The 15,567-nt window shown below is 42.3% G+C and overlaps 1 protein-coding gene across 3 annotated transcripts in view; it reads left to right on the top strand.

Moving 5' to 3' along the window:
• The window catches only part of DNAAF9 (dynein axonemal assembly factor 9), a 173,379-nt gene that overhangs the window by 92,887 nt on the left and 64,925 nt on the right, over positions 1-15,567 (top strand). For all 3 annotated transcript variants that reach the window (XM_025263999.3, XM_006042748.4, XM_006042749.4), the window contains 7 exons: positions 2,681-2,757; positions 5,174-5,218; positions 5,588-5,633; positions 8,881-8,992; positions 10,011-10,081; positions 10,973-11,023; positions 11,605-11,692. In XM_025263999.3, coding sequence (XP_025119784.3) covers positions 2,681-2,757; positions 5,174-5,218; positions 5,588-5,633; positions 8,881-8,992; positions 10,011-10,081; positions 10,973-11,023; positions 11,605-11,692 — 490 coding nt within the window. The remainder of the gene's footprint in view (positions 1-2,680; positions 2,758-5,173; positions 5,219-5,587; positions 5,634-8,880; positions 8,993-10,010; positions 10,082-10,972; positions 11,024-11,604; positions 11,693-15,567) is intronic.

The following is a 15,567-nucleotide window of genomic DNA, read 5'->3' as shown; positions in this document are numbered from 1 at the left end:
ATGACAGCTGATTAGCAGTTCTTTGTAGATATCTGATTGTGTTAAAAAAAATAAAAATCAAACTATAGTATATTGTTTTATTTAGTAGTTTAAAATGATTTCAAAAGTTAAAAAAATTAAAGAAATAGAGATTATTCTGCTATGACTTTTAATAAAGTTAGATCAGTTTGTTTTGAGCTACATAAATTGATTTCCTATAATTCTTTGTTCTAAAAAATTAACTAAAGACTAGAAAAGCTAACTTGCCTCTCCTTGATAGGCATGTATGTTCTCTTGTTCTGACCATTTTCTTTTTTGCTGTTTGTGGTTAACCTGCCGTGCTGAGTTGGATTCTATATCTAACCTGGTAACAGATGAGACGAGTTGGCTTGATTCCTCCTATTGCCAATAGGACCTCTCCTGAAGCAAATCATTTGACATTAGAAAGGTTGTGTTGTAGATATCAAAGAGACTGTAGCCTAGTCACCAGTTTCTTGCCATCTTCCCTCCTCACTGAACTTGAATCCCCCCAGTACTTGGGATTTCTCAGCCCTTGGACTGAAAGCTTATGCAAAACAACAGGTTATTCTTTGATATCAATTCTGCACCTTTGTTTTTTAACTGATTTTTTAACTTTATTTATTTGCATGTTGATAGCATCTGGGCAAGAAATACTGAGGGCAGTGGTCCCTCCCCAAGAGCTAGGGAGAGGGTAGGAGAAAGCATTTTTCCAGGCCTCATAATGGCACCATCCCAGCTGATTACAGTTCACCAGATCAGGTTCCAGTGCCAACCTGCCTGAATGAAGTGTTTCCATGTGAATAGTAAGGACCTTACAGAAGTAGAAGAGATTAGAAGAGATGTCTAATCTCTTCTAATCTCTTAGATCTCTTCTAAGAGATTAGAAGATGTGTCAAGAATACACAGAAGAACTATAAAAAAAAAGATCTTAATGACCCGGACAACTATGGTGGTAATGGTCACTTACCTATCGCCAAACATCCTGGAGTGTGAAGTCAAAGGGACCATAGGAAGCTTTACTACAAACAAAGCTAGTGTAGGTGATGGAATTCCAGCTGAGGTATTTCAGATCCTAAAAGATGATGCTGTGAAAGTGCTGCACTCAATATGCCAGCAAATTTGGAAAACTCAGCAGTGGCCACAGGACTGGAAAAGGTCAGTTTTCATTTCAGTCCCAAAGAAGGGCAATGCCAAAGAATGTTCAAACTACCATACTGTTGAGTTCATTTCGCATGCTAGTAAGATTATGCTCAAAATCCTTCAAGCCAGTCTTCAGCAGTATATGAACCAAGAACTTCCAGATGTACAAGCTGGGTTTCAAAGAGGCAGAGGAACCAGAAATCAAACTGCCAACATTCATTGGATCATAGAGAAAGCAAGTGAATTCCAGTAAAATGTCTACTTCTGCTTCATTGACCATGCTAAAGCCTTTGACTGTGTGGATCAGAGCAGACTGGAAATTCTTAAAGAAATAGGAATACCAGACCACCTTACCTGTCTCTTGAGAAACCTGTATGCATGTCAAAAAGCAGCAGTTAGAACCAGACATGAACAACTGACTGCCTCAAAATTGGGAAAGGATTATGACAAGGCTGTATAGTGTCCTCCTGCTTATTTTACTTCCAGGCAGAGTACATCATGCAAAATGCTGGGCTGGATAAATCACAAGCTGGAATCAAGATTGCTGGGAGAAAGATCCAACAGCCTCAGATGTGCAGATGATGCCACTCTAATTGCAGAAAGTAAAGAGGAACTAAAGAGCCTCTTGATGAGGGTTAAAGAGAGTGAAGCTGGCTTAAAGCTCAAGATTAAAAAAACTGAGATCACAGCATCCAGTCTCATCACTTTATGCTAAATAGAAGGGGGAAAAGTGGAAGCAGTGACGGATTTTATTTTCTTGGGCTTCAGAATCACTGCAGATGGTGACTGCAGCCATGAAATTAAAAGATGCTTGCTGTTTGGAAGGAAGACTATGGCAGACCTAGAGAGTGTATTAAAAAGCAAAGATATCACTTTGCTGACTAAGGTCCATCTAGTCAAAGCTGTGGTTTTTCCAGCAGTCCTGTACGGATGTGAGAGTTGGACCATAAAGAAGGCTGAGCACCACAGTATTGGTGTTTTCGAATTGTGGTGCTGGAGAAGACTCTTTAGAGTCCCTTGGAGAACAAGGAGATCAAATGAGTCAATCCTAAAGGAAATGAATGCTGAATATTCATTGGAAGAACTGATGCTGAATCTCCAGTACTTTGGCTAATTGATGCAAAGAGCCCATTCATTGGAAAAGACCTTGATGCTGGGAAAGATTGAAGGCACAAGAGAAGGGAATGGCAGAGGATGAGATGATTAGATAACATCACCGACTCAATGGACATGAATTTGAGCAATCTTCAGGAAATAGTGAAGGACAGGGGAGCCTGGCATGCTGCAATCCTGGGGCCACAAAGAGTCAGACACTACTTAGCAACTGAACAACATGTGAACCCAGCCTGAACCAACCAGGTACCTGTTCCCCTTAACAAGATGTTTTCACTTTAATTTATTGATACATACAGAGTAGTCAGGCAAAGAGGATGGTCAGTGTTCTCCTGGCCAAATGTAAAAAGGGCCCTTTCCTCACAGCTGAATGTACTCTTTCCTGCTGTGAAAGCTAATTATCTCTGTTTTATTATTGGTTTTACAGGCCAAGGAGGTAGCTGAGCAGACCCTGGGATCTGGGTTAAATTCCGTTGAGTTAATGCAGTTTAAGGCAACTTTACGGTAAGCAGTGGCCTATATTATCAATAAAAACTTTTATTTAATGTTTGTGTTTTTAAAACTTTCTCCCGTGTATTTGATATTCTGTCTCCCCTTTGAGGAATGTTCTGGTAAATCATTAGTATATGAAGGAGAGTCTTTGATGATTGGGGCTTTATTTGAGAAGCCAAGGATGGAGGAACTGTTTCAGAATCAGACACACTGATTAGGCTGGAATGGGAGACATATCAGTGCTAGAACAGACAGATGTGGATTCCAAGGTTTAAAAGATGAAGCTGGGGACATGAATGGTGAGGTTTGTTAGTGGTGATGATGAGGGGCCTTGGGCACATGAAAATCGTCACTGCTTAGAAGAGAGTTGTCCTAGGCCTTATCTGCCTCTCAGATGGTAGAAACCCCTGAGCCCGGCCATGTCTCAGCGTCTAGATGATCTAGGAATTTGGCTTCCTGGCAGTCTTGCCATCACTCACCTGGCATGTCACAGTGGATTTCTGTGTAGTCTTTGTCCATAGCTAAACCTTCAGGAACCCAGTCCACTCAACCTTCTGTCCCATATTAGGGCCATTTGGTGTACTTTTTTGCAAAGGAGACCAAAGACACCAATATTAGAAAGTTTCTTTAAGAATATTTCTGGGTTGTGGAGGGGAAAGGTGGCTTCATGGTGGCTCAGAGGTAAATTAATCTGCCTGCTAGTACAGGAGACATAGGTATGATTCTTGGTCTGGGATGATCCCACATACCTTAGAGCAGTTAAGCCTGTGTGCCACAACTACTGAGCCTTTGCTTCTAGAGCCCAAGAGCCACAATTACTGAAGCCCAGGTGCCCTAGAGCCTGTTCACCACAACAAGAGAAGCCCCTGCAATGAGAAACCTGCACACCACAGCTAGAAAAAAATCCCATGAAGCAATGAAGATCCAGAACAGCCAAAAATAAAATAGCTAATAGATAAATATAAAATACTTCTGGAGGGACTTAATGCAAGGGGCCCAGGTTCTATGCCTGGTCAAGGAACTAGATTCCACATGCTGCAACAAAGATGGAAGATTCCATGTGCTGCAACTAAGTACTGCCAAGCAAATAAATATTTTTAATAAATAAATAAATAACACTTCTGGGATGTGCACTGTGATACCTTGGCTCCATGCCCCACATTTTCTTATGTCTACAGCCCCAGGTAGTGAGAAGGAACATTTAGAAAACTAAGTTAATAAACTAACAAGAATTCTTTTGCTACAGCTCCAGGAGTGAGTGGTAATGAGCCAGAACTCTTTGATATAAAGCTTTAGGCTTGCTTAAGATTTCTTGTCCTTTTTTCTGGGTCTTGTGGCTCATATCTCTGGCCATAAGAGAAGGCTAGAGGAAGTTTGGTTTCTTAAGTCTGTGTGCTGACCCATACTATCTGTTCCTGACAGACTTGAGTTTAAGGAAGCTTCTTTGCTTTCCAACTGGGTGACTTGGGCAAGATAGGGAGCTCTCTGTGCATCTGTTTGATCATACTCCTGCCCTGTAGAGTGATTGGAAAAGTGAATGATAGCTGCTGTCTCAGTGAGTTCTCTTCTGTTACCATTGGCATGGCTGACAGAGTCATCCATTCCTCCTGTCCTTGACACCTTGCCTAGAACACTCTGCCTTTCTGGGGCAAGCCACCTCTCAATCCCATGGCCTCCTACATGGGGCTGGGGTGGAGAGGCAGTGTCCCAGCCTGGCTAGAGAAAAGAACAAGAGGAGAACACCCAGGCGATAGGAAGAATCTTCGCGAGCCAGTTCTCCACTCTAGAACTCCACTTTTCTCTCCACATGGTCGCTTCTTTTAAACTGCATCAGATTAGCAAATTCTCCCAAGAGGAACAAAGGCAGTTAGCATATGACTGACCAGCATTTGTTATAGCAAAAAGATAAACAATTCAATTTAGAAACTTTCTTTTACAAAAGGAGTTAATGCCAAAAGGTTTATCTGGTTATTCCTCAGTTCTGAAGTCCTGTCTTGATTATACAGCAGCAGTTGATTGTGGGTAGCAGTCTGGCTGTAGTCAGGGATGGCAGCTTGACTGCACAGGTGTTGAAGAGAGGAAGAGGATCAGGAGAATATGTCAGGGCCATGGGCCAGAGGCCTGGGGCACGTAGAGGTTCTCTCAATCTCTCGTGGGCAGTAGTCACGTAGTTCTCTCCTGCTCTGTCCAAGAGTCAAGATAGTCCTGAGAATCTGCACAGAGGCAGGACCATGACTGGAGTCAGACACTAGCCCAGCATTTGCTGATGGCATGAAACCCTAGGGCATGTAGGGACATGACATATCTCACTGGGGCTCTGAGGGCCCAGCACAGGTGCATTGCAGTGGCAGGTGTTTAGAGAGCTTGCCATACAGTGGTTGCAAAAGCAGACTGACTTTTTTTGTTTTATTTTGTTTTGGGTCTACAGCTCCAAGATGGCTTTTCATATACATGCTGTGAATAATCAGGGAAGGTAAGTATGTGTTTATGGTGTGTCCTCATTTGGAGCGAGTTTTAAGAGCAAAATAAGAGAGGCTACCGTGTAACTGCTATCGTGGATGATCTTTTCACCCTTCCACACCTGGCAGTGGCATCACTCCAGGGCTGGGCTCAAAGCTGGGTGTGCTCAGCTGAGACCGCTGTATCCTGACTGCTTCCCATGGAAAGACTAGAGTAGGGTCGGGGGTGGATCTGATTCCATCTGAGTGGAATTTTGCATACATGCAACCCAGTGTTTTGAAAAAGCTCCAAAGAGATCTAAGTGTGTGAGTTGCTTGCAAGTTGAAAAATAGAGAACATTGTAAATCTAATACATGTCTTTCCCATCAATTTCCTTTTCTAGAATCGTGCCTCTGGACAGTGAAGATAGCTTATACTTTGTGAAGACGGTAAGCAGAGCTGTTAAAGGTCAAGTGGCAAGGAATGGCCTATAAAGGACATCTACAAGGGGTGAGGTAGGAGTAGGTGAGGGTCTTAGGTAGCCCACTAGAGAAAGCTAGTTGTCTTCACTACTCTTCCAGCTGCAGCAGTGGTGAACCTGTGCTTTCTGAGGGTGCCAGGCAGCTGTACCAGGCTCACCACATCCACATGTCTGTGTCTAGGCACCCCTCGGTGTAATCTTAGCTGGAGGTGAGGGGAGGGGGCACCAGGGGATGGTAAATATCTCTTCCTGAGGTTCAGAAGGCTTCTTTCAAGTGGCTGAGATTTCTCTGACCTCACGTGGAAATGGGAGCTGAGGACAAGCCTACCTCAACACAGACCAGGTTTTCACTGGCTTCTCTATGTTCCAAGCCCTGTGTTGATGCCCTTATTTAAGAGGAGCTTGTGGAAATAGAAACAAACTAACATTAAATGGGGTAGTCAGAGCAGAGCTTTCTGACCTCTCTACTAATGGGCCAGGGGAGTGGGTTTAGAGATACAGAAATATTGGTCCCTGGGGTGGTCTTCAGCAGCCAGAGTTTCTAGACTAGCTGCTCCCAGCCACATCCGAATCCTCTGTGCATCTTGCCCCAGTGCATCCTGATACAAAGAAAATTGGCAAGCAGTGCATAAGAGGATGGTGGATATCCAGCCAAGATTCTGGTTGTAGTGTATGTGGGTACAAGATACATCTTATGACCATTCTGTGACTCCTGCCTGAACTTAATTTCAGTGAGATTTTGATGATGGGGAACTGGGTGCACAGGGGTGGATGACTTGGAAAAAATGCATGCTCATTGCCATCATCAGTGGACAAGTAGTCTACAGAGAGGAGGACAACATGAGTAATTTTTTAAGGTTGTGAGTAGTTTCTGTTTTTATAATGTACCTGCTCCCTGTCTGTGTCAGCATTTTGTGTTGTTCTTTTAGAACTAATTGAGCCTTTTTTGTAACATTATTAAGACTGGAAAATGAATACTTTCTGATGCTTAGGTAGATACTACTTTGTCTCCTTGCTAGACTTTAGATTCCCTTACTTCTCTTCTTAGACTCTTATGCAGTGCTCTGGAAGGTGTTTTGCACTGGAGTCGGTGATTAGGAGTTCAGTACTGTGTTAAGTACCCATTCAGCAGCAGCTAATGAAATAGGAAAGAAAAAATAGGATGTTGGTGCTTTCTGTCCAAATCCTGTCCTCCCTTCCAGGCAGAGATTAAGTTCTGCCTCTTCGTTTAAGCCTGCCCTACTGACTTCTCCCTACAAGTACTGTGTTCTTAGAGTACTCGAAGGTTATACTACAAAAATTAGGGAGTAATTCTATAGTGTGTCACATGTTGACTTATGTGTAGGAATGCTCTTATCTCTCCAACTTTACATTATAGGTTTCCTGAGGATAGGAACCATGTTTCATATTTTTTCTGTCCCCTTGCCACATATGGGAAATACTTAGCAAGTGCCTAAAAAATACTACATATATTCTTTTTAATGTCCTCTCTCCCCTTCCTGAACACCAGAGGCCAAATAAGAAAGTGGGGATTAGGAGCTACAGGATTTGTCTTTCTAACTGACTTGGGAACCGAATCGATCATTGTCATGTAAGAGGAACCATGTAGCCCAGGATGGTTCTGTGTCTTCAGATACTCAAAATTCTTTGAAACAAATTTAAATTAACCTTGGCTCAGATGGTAAAACATCTGCCTGCAATGCGAGAAACCCAGGTTCAATCCCTGAGTCGGGAAGATCCTCTGGAGAAGAAAATGGCAACCCACTCCAGTACTCTTGCCTGGAAAATTCCATGGACAGAGGAGCCTGGTAGGCTGTAGTTCATAGGGTCACAAAGAGTCAGACATGACTGAGTGACTTCACCTCACTTCTAGTTGTTAAGCCTAATAAGAAAGTTAACAAAAATATAAAGCCTATCGTTTTATACATTTCTTTATCATGACAACATGGATGAAAGGACTTTATGGGGTTTTTTTTTTCCTTTCAACTCTTCTGCCACCTTTTTTTTTTTTTTAGAATCTCTCAGTCCCTTCTGTAGGCCAAGGTCTTTTGTCTCTGTCCTAAGGGTAGAGCAGGGTCCCACACAAGGACATCAAGATATGAAAATGAACTCTAGTTTCAGGAGCTCTGTACCTGGTCATTCAGCAATGTCAGGCCAGGAGGGGAGGGCTTATCATGCAACTTATTTCATATCCCTCACCAGATTTTCACAGTCATCTCAGACTCCAACTCATCTCAGACTTCAACTCTGGTTTATACCATTTTTCTGCATTTCCTCTGCTAGATTGTCCTCAGAATTATTTTATTTTCACTAGTTTTTAACTAAATTAGAACCTTCTTACCATCCATTCAGGAGCTTTCTCTGAGTTGCTCCAGTTTTTTTTTTTTTTTTCCCTGACCTATGTAAGACTCTTATTTTTATTTGTCTTGGCCTTAAAAGCTTGAACAGCTTTCTTTTAATTTTTTGGTCCTGAAAGGAGTGTTTGTATGTTTTGACATATAGCCAAAAATATCTGTGAAAACCTGTATCTTACTTTCCAGATTTGTTCAGAACTTGAGCCCAAACCAAAGAAGGAATGCATGACCATGTGGACATAGTAGAATGTAGCAGTGGTCACAGTTAAGAAAGGCTGTTGTTACATTGCTTTTCAGGCAGGAGAAGCAATTTGAGGGAATTTATAGAAACATACGGAGAAGGCAGTGGCACCCCACTCCAGTACTCTTGCTTGGAAAATCCCATGGACGGAGGAGCCTGGTAGGCTGCAATCCATGGGGTCGCTAAGAGTTGGACACGACTGAGCGACTTCACTTTCACTTTTCACTTTCATACATTGGAGAAGGAAATGGCAACCCACTCCAGTGTTCTTGCCTGGAGAATCCCAGGGACAGGGGAGCCTGGTGGGCTGCCGTCTACGGGGTCGCACAGAGTCGGACACGACTGAAGTGACTTAGCATAGCATAGCATAGAAACATAAAGATATTCCTCTTCTAGCCCAAGTGTACCTCTGACCTAGGAGCAATTGCAGGGAAGCCTAGGTGATCCTGAAGTCATGTCCCAGTTTGAGTTGCATTTCAAGATAACTTGAGTTTTCCTTAGAAATTCTCAAGTATTTTTTTGCCATGTGGCTTAGTATTTTGTGGTCTATTTCTTGTGGATCTTTCCCTGAATGTTTAGGACTGAGAACTGGTCTAACTCTGGTTTCTCATTTGATACAGGCTTGTATGGCCATCTATGACATTCCTGACTTGCTGGGAGGAAGGGGGTGCTTAGGATCTGTGGTGTTCTCAGAATCATTTTTGACATCTCAGATTTTGGTTAAAGAAAAAGGTAGGTGTATGTCATCTTTGGAAAGCAAAACCTGAACTTCCTTTTATATATATGTGTATATATATATATATATATATGTGTGTGTGTGTGTGTGTATGTGTATATATATATATATGTATATATAATATTTGGCAAACCATAGTCTAAATCAAAAGACCAGGAATAAACTGGTGAAAATATTAGAATACTTGCAATAAACAAAGGGTTATTTCCTAATTTATGAAGAGCTTTTACAAATTGATATTAAAAAAAACAAGCTACCCAATGGTAAATGGGCAAAAAATATGAGCAGGCAGTTCACCAGAGTGTAAAATAAAACAAATTTTAAAATAATATATATTTTTAATGTTTATACACACACACATGTACGTAAGTGACCCCTGAACACAGGTTTAAACTACACAGATTTTTTTCAATAAGTATATACTACAGAAGTACATATTCCATGGTTGGTTGAATTCATGGATGTGGAACTGTGGATATGGAGTGCTGACTGTAAAGTTACTCATGGATTTTCAACTGTGTAGGTCAGCACCACTAGCCCCCACATTGTTCAAGGGTCCACTGTGTGTGTATGAATATGAATATGTACAGCCTTACTAGTAGTCAGGAAAAACAATTTGAAGCAATAGTTAGATCAGTTTTTTTATCCATTATGGTAGAAAAAAATTCTATAGAATGATAATATCCAGAGCTTGATGACCTTGATAATTTTTGTTTGGTTTTTTAATACAAACACCTGTACTACCTTGGCAAGAATTAAAAGTATAGATTGAAAAGGACTCTGTATTTAAATATGTATTTCTATTTGTCTTAAAAAGAATAATCACATGAGGAAGCCTTTCTCCATTTCCTCATTAGGCTCTTGTCCCCAGATGAGGAATTCATTTTCTGAAGGCATCAGACTTTGTATCCTAATAAGAGGAGCTCTCACTCTTGAGGATGGGAAGCAGTCAGGGGCCTGCAAGGTGGGCTCTGGTGGTGGGCAGTAACCGACATGTCTGTGGTCTTCCTGCAGATGGCACTGTTATCACAGAAACCAGCTTTATAATCCTGACAGCTGCCATACCCAGATTCTGCTCCTGGCTGGTTAGTGTCATTCATCGGGTGAAAACGGAGATAAACGTGGAGAAACTGGGGAGAAAATTTAAGGACGAGTCTCTGGTGGGATGTCAGATCCTGACCTAACCACTGTTCAGATAGAAGTTTTTATCTCTGCTCTTCTTCTCTATACAAATGAATCTAATTTCATTAACGTGTAATCTGGGGAAAGTTCCAAAAGAAAGTAATTTATCTGGGTCCCTGTTAAATTGTCAAGGGAAGAAGTTAATATCCTCATTTTACAGATGAGGAGCCTGAGGTTTAGAAATCTCCCAACCTGTCCAGGGTCACACAGGAAGTGAAAAGTGGATCGTGTGCTCCCTTTTCTGTCAGAATGGTTGCTGCTGAGTTTTTACAACCATGTCTCTACATGTGGAAAGGTCCCATCTTCATCTGTGGGACTTGGTCTGAATCTCTGGTGCCTTGGGACACAAAGTACTAGTAATGGTCTAAGTACCTATTTCAGAATTTGTTTATATTCTGTTTCTACAATTCTGAACTGAATAAAGACAAGTAAAAGTCATCCTCTAATGTGAACATGTTTAAATGAGAACACACTCAAAATATTTTAATATGTTCTCTTTCCTTCATCCCTGAAATTAGTTTTCTCCAAAATGAAATGTAAGTGGAGACTAACATACTCTCTCCACGTAATGTAGGCTCATTTAGCTGGACTTCATGTCCCTGTGAGGGAGCCTGCCATGGCCTGTGCTCTGCATCTGGTATCCAGCAACCAGGTCTGCCAGCCGTCAGGGCCTGAGAACCCTGGATTTGACAGAGAGACTGCTCTCTTAGAAATATGTGAATACAGGGGGAGACCTAGCAGAGTTTATGCCCTTGAAGCAGTGAATTGAAAATCTGTACTCCTTTTGGACACAGGTAGAAGATATTGAAGTAAAATTGTCTGAGAAAACCCAGCAGTCAGTTCTGGTAAGCAGACTTCTTATTCTTAATGTTGTCAAGATGAAATGTAAACAGTTTATAAAAACAATTTAACATATTTCATCTTACTGCTAATCTAAGGGTTCTATACCTCCTTGTCTCAATTCCTGTTGTATTCTTCCCCTTCAGAGCAGAGCTCTAGAAATAACCACGTATGGAGTACACAAGAGGGATTCTTACTGCCATTTAAACCTTTCGGTGTTTTTTCAAAATCTCTCAGTACTTTTAGAAGCAGTTCTCAAATTGAGACATATAGAACTGAAGGTCAAGGCTTTAGGCCAAGGAGAAGCCATCTCTGTCATCAGAGGATATAAATTTACTGGAATATGGACAAGCATTGCAGACCATGGTGCCTAGACTGAGAGGACCTTAACATTTTTCTTCTCGGCATAAGTCACAGGTGCCAGTAATATGGCAAAGAGCCAAGAAGTGCCAAGACCTGGAAGAGAAGTTGAGTATATCTGAGGCTGACTTAGCAGCTTTTGTAGACATACAAACGTGGACAGAAGTTTTGATTCTGTCAATGTTTATGCTGTAAATCACCTGCTCTTTGTGTTTGTTTTTTCAAGGGAGATGAGTGTTTCCTGGGTACTTTTCTAACTAGAGGAGAAGGAGCATACCTTTATTCTAGTAATTCACAATCTTTGCCTGAAGAAGGTGAGCAGCTCTGACTTTTCTGTTTTTTACTCTGTCTGGGTCCCTCTTTCACAGGTTTTGACATGAATGTTGTAATTAATGATACATGGGATATTTGAAAAACTTTTGAGTGTAGAAGTGTTTTCCCACAGCTTTTCTCTTTTGATCTGTCCATTTTCCAGATGAGGAGACTTCTGCTAGAAAGGACTGCCACCAACTGCACTGGTCCTCTTGTTGCTGCCTGAGGATTGCTCTCAGGATGGGCTAGAGCAGCAGCATGTCCAGAAATAGGTTCTGTTGGGCCAAAACAAAATCTGGATTAGTTTTTTATATCTGTGTAACAAATCACCACAAATTTCATAGCTTAGAACAACATGCATTTATTATCTCACAGTTCTGTGGGTCAGAAGTCCAAGCAAATTTTGCTAGATTTCTGTGTAGGGTTTCATAATACTGAAGTCAAGGCATCAGCCAGGCTTATCTCTGGAGTCTCTGAGAAAGAACCTGCTCCCAGGCTCATCCAGGTTGTTTGCAGAGTCCATTTCCTTCAGACTGGAGAACTAAGGTTCTTTTTTTTGTTGCTGGCTATTAGCTGGAAGCAGTCTTAGCTCCTTCTTCCAGAGGTCCTTGCCTTGTGACCCTCTCCCATCTCAGCAACAAAGAACCTGCATCGTGTTGAATCTGACACTGTTAATCTCTCTGAACTCCTCTTCTACCACCCAGAGAAAACTCTGCTTATAAAGGGCTCATGTGATTGGAGGAGACCCAATCAGATAATCTCCCTTTTGCTATATGATGTTACACAAACACTGGAGTAACCTAAGAGGCTGAAGGTCATGGGGGCTGTCTTAAATTTCTGCCTACCATAGTATGCCCTCTGACCCCAACAGTTCTCACATGAAAGATATAATCAACCCCCATCCAAGAGCCTCATTCCATTATGGCAACAATTCAAAGTCTTAACTCTCACCAGCTGAAAAATCCAAAAATCTCATCGTCAGGATTATCTAAATCAGCTGTAGGTGAGGCGCTGGCTTGTAATTCATAAAGTACAGCTCCTGAACACGATTCCTTTCCATCTGTGGACCTGTGAAATTAGAGGCTCTTTATCTTCCCTAGCCCTCCCAATGTACAAGGTAGGAGTGGTATAGGGTATAGACATTTATATTAAAAAGGAGTCCCAAGCCCAAGACAACTTTGAAATTAAGCTAGGCAAACTCCAGCTCCTGGATTAGGTTTCAAGGCCTGGGAATAGTCCACCAAGACCCTTAGCTCTGCCCTCTGGGTTCTTTGTTCTACTTGTTACACTCTTAGTTCTGCCTCCTGGGTTCATGACTCTACCCTCTTGGTTTGTGACTATACCTGTGTCATCCTTCCTTTTCATGAAGGTGGCACTTTGTAGCTTATTAGTTTTTCAGCCTGCTTCTTGCCTCTAGAATTTTGGCAGTCCAACAGGCTCCTTTCATTTTCTATTCTCTCTATCCCCTTCAATCCAAACTGGCAGTATTTCTGCTGATTTAAAGTTCTCAAGAACTCTGTGGGTCTTGCATGGATTTCCTGGGATTTATTCCATACTTCTTTTGGTCTCCTCAAAATAACGTATTCTTATGAGTCCTATTCTTTCCATGTTAGATAAGCCTTTTTTGTTCCACAAATTCCTCATCCTTTACTAAGCAGATTCTCTCTCTGGATAATTTGTTCTTCTTGAAAATTCTCTCCAGTGGCAAGTTGCTCTCCATGTTCTCAGATCACTGGTTAAACTTTAGCTTCTCCATTGTCACAGAAGACAAAACACAAGGAGTTCTGGTTTTCGATCCACAAAATGCCAGGTAGCGTTCATTATCATGACTGTGCTGTGGCCCCTGCATTCCTGCCTCTCCAGATCCTGGTGCAGAAGACCAGGAAGTTAGGAACATTTGCTGAAAACAAGAGTTTGTGTGACAGTACTCCCAGCCTTGAGGCAGAATTGCATAATGTTTTAAAATCAGCTTGTAGACACAACATAGAGACAGTTATACTCTGTCATAGTTGAGCCAGGTATAATATTTAGCAAGGATATTTGCCAAAATCAGTTTTCACCTTCTTAGCAAAAGGCCTTGTTAAAAAAATAATCTTACACTGTATTGAGTTATCCAGCAAGATTCAGTCTATCCTGAGGTCTCTGTTGTTGTTCAGTCACTAAATCATGTCCAACTCTTGGCCACCCCATGGACTACAGCATGCCAGGCTCCCCTGTCCTCCACTGTCTCCTGGAGTTTGCTCAAATTCATGTCCACTGAGTCAGTGATACTATTTCTTCCTCTGCTGCCCTCTTCTTTTACCTTCAATCTTTCCCAGCATCAGGGTCTTTCCAATGAGTCCGCTTTTTGCATCAGGTAGACAAAAGTATTGGAGCTTCAACTTCAGTGTCAGTCTTTCCAATGAACATTCAGGGTGAATTTTCTTTAGGATTGACTGGTTTGATTTCCTTGTAGTCCAAAGGACTCTCAAGAGTCTTCTCCAGCACCACTGTTCAAGAGCCTCAATTCTTTGGCACTCCGCCTTCTTTATTGGAGAAGGGGATGGCAATCCACTCCAGTATTCTTGCCTGGAGAATCCCATGGACAGAGGAGCCTGGCAGGCTACAATTCATGGAGTCACAAAGAGTTGGGCACGACTGAGTGACTAAGCAGCAGCAGCAGCCTTCTTTATATCCAGCTCTCACTTCCATACATGACTACTGGAAAAACCATTGCTTTGACTATACAGGACTTTTGTTGATTTGCCTTTGAACTGATTCCCAGTTGATTCTGAAGAATGAACATGCCAGCAGCCCAGACCAGTGCCTTTTCTCTGGCTTTGAACCCTTGGGACTAAAAAAATTAAATCAGGTGGAAATCACATGCTCACTTAGAAGTAACTTAAAAATGGCAGAGCAGGACATGTACTCATCTTCTGCGAGAACTCCAAAATTGCAACTCACTGCTGAACTACCATCAACAGGAGAATGTTGGATACCACCAAAAAAAGATACCACATGTCGAAGGGCAAAGGAGAAGATCCAACAAGATGGTAGGAGGGGCAAAACCACATTTAGAATCAAACCCAATAACTGTCAGAGATGCTCGGAGGGCTCAAACAAAACTTTGTGTGCACCAGGACCCAAAGGCCCCACAGAGACTGAGCCAGACCTGCCTTTCAGTGTTTGAATGTCTCCAGTCAAGGCATGGGTCAGCAGTGGCCTGGCACAGGGACAGGGACTCTGGCTGCAGCAGACCTGGGACATGTGGTATGTGGCCTAAGCTCTTTTAGAGGGGGTTACCATTAGCCCCACCATAGAGCCACTAAGCAGACGACCCACAAACTGCAGTACTATTATACCAAAGAAGTTCTCGCAGTGTTAAAAAAGTTCTAGGACCCACAACAGATATCCCAACCTGGGGATCTGGCAAAGGAACTGAGAATCCCCAGGGAATTTGACTTTGGAGGCCAGTGGAATTTAATTACAGAACTTCCACAGGACTGGGGAAAACAGACTCTTGGAGGGCACACACAAAACTGTGCGTGCACCAAGACCCAGGAGAAAGGAGCAGTGTCCACACAAGAGACTGAGCCAGACTTGCCTTTGAGTGTCCAGGAGTCTCTGGTGGAGGCGTGGGTTAACAGTGGCATGCTGCGGGGTCAGGGGCACTGAATACAACAGTGTAGGCAAAAGTCTTGGAAGGAGGTCACCATTACCACCATTACCCCTACCATAGTTTGGCCTCAACCAAACAACAAGGAGGGAACACAGCCCCACCGATCAGTAGAAAATTGGATTGAAGATTTACTGAGCATGGGCCCACCCATCAGAACAAGACCCAGATTCCCCCACATCAGTCTCTCCATTCAGGAAGCTTCCACTAGCCTCTTATCCT

The sequence above is a fragment of the Bubalus bubalis genome, chromosome 14 (genome assembly GCF_019923935.1).
Source record: "Bubalus bubalis isolate 160015118507 breed Murrah chromosome 14, NDDB_SH_1, whole genome shotgun sequence".
Lineage (NCBI taxonomy): Eukaryota > Metazoa > Chordata > Mammalia > Artiodactyla > Bovidae > Bubalus > Bubalus bubalis.
Note: the sequence above shows the minus strand (reverse complement) of the source record. Positions and strands in the feature narration are given on the sequence as shown.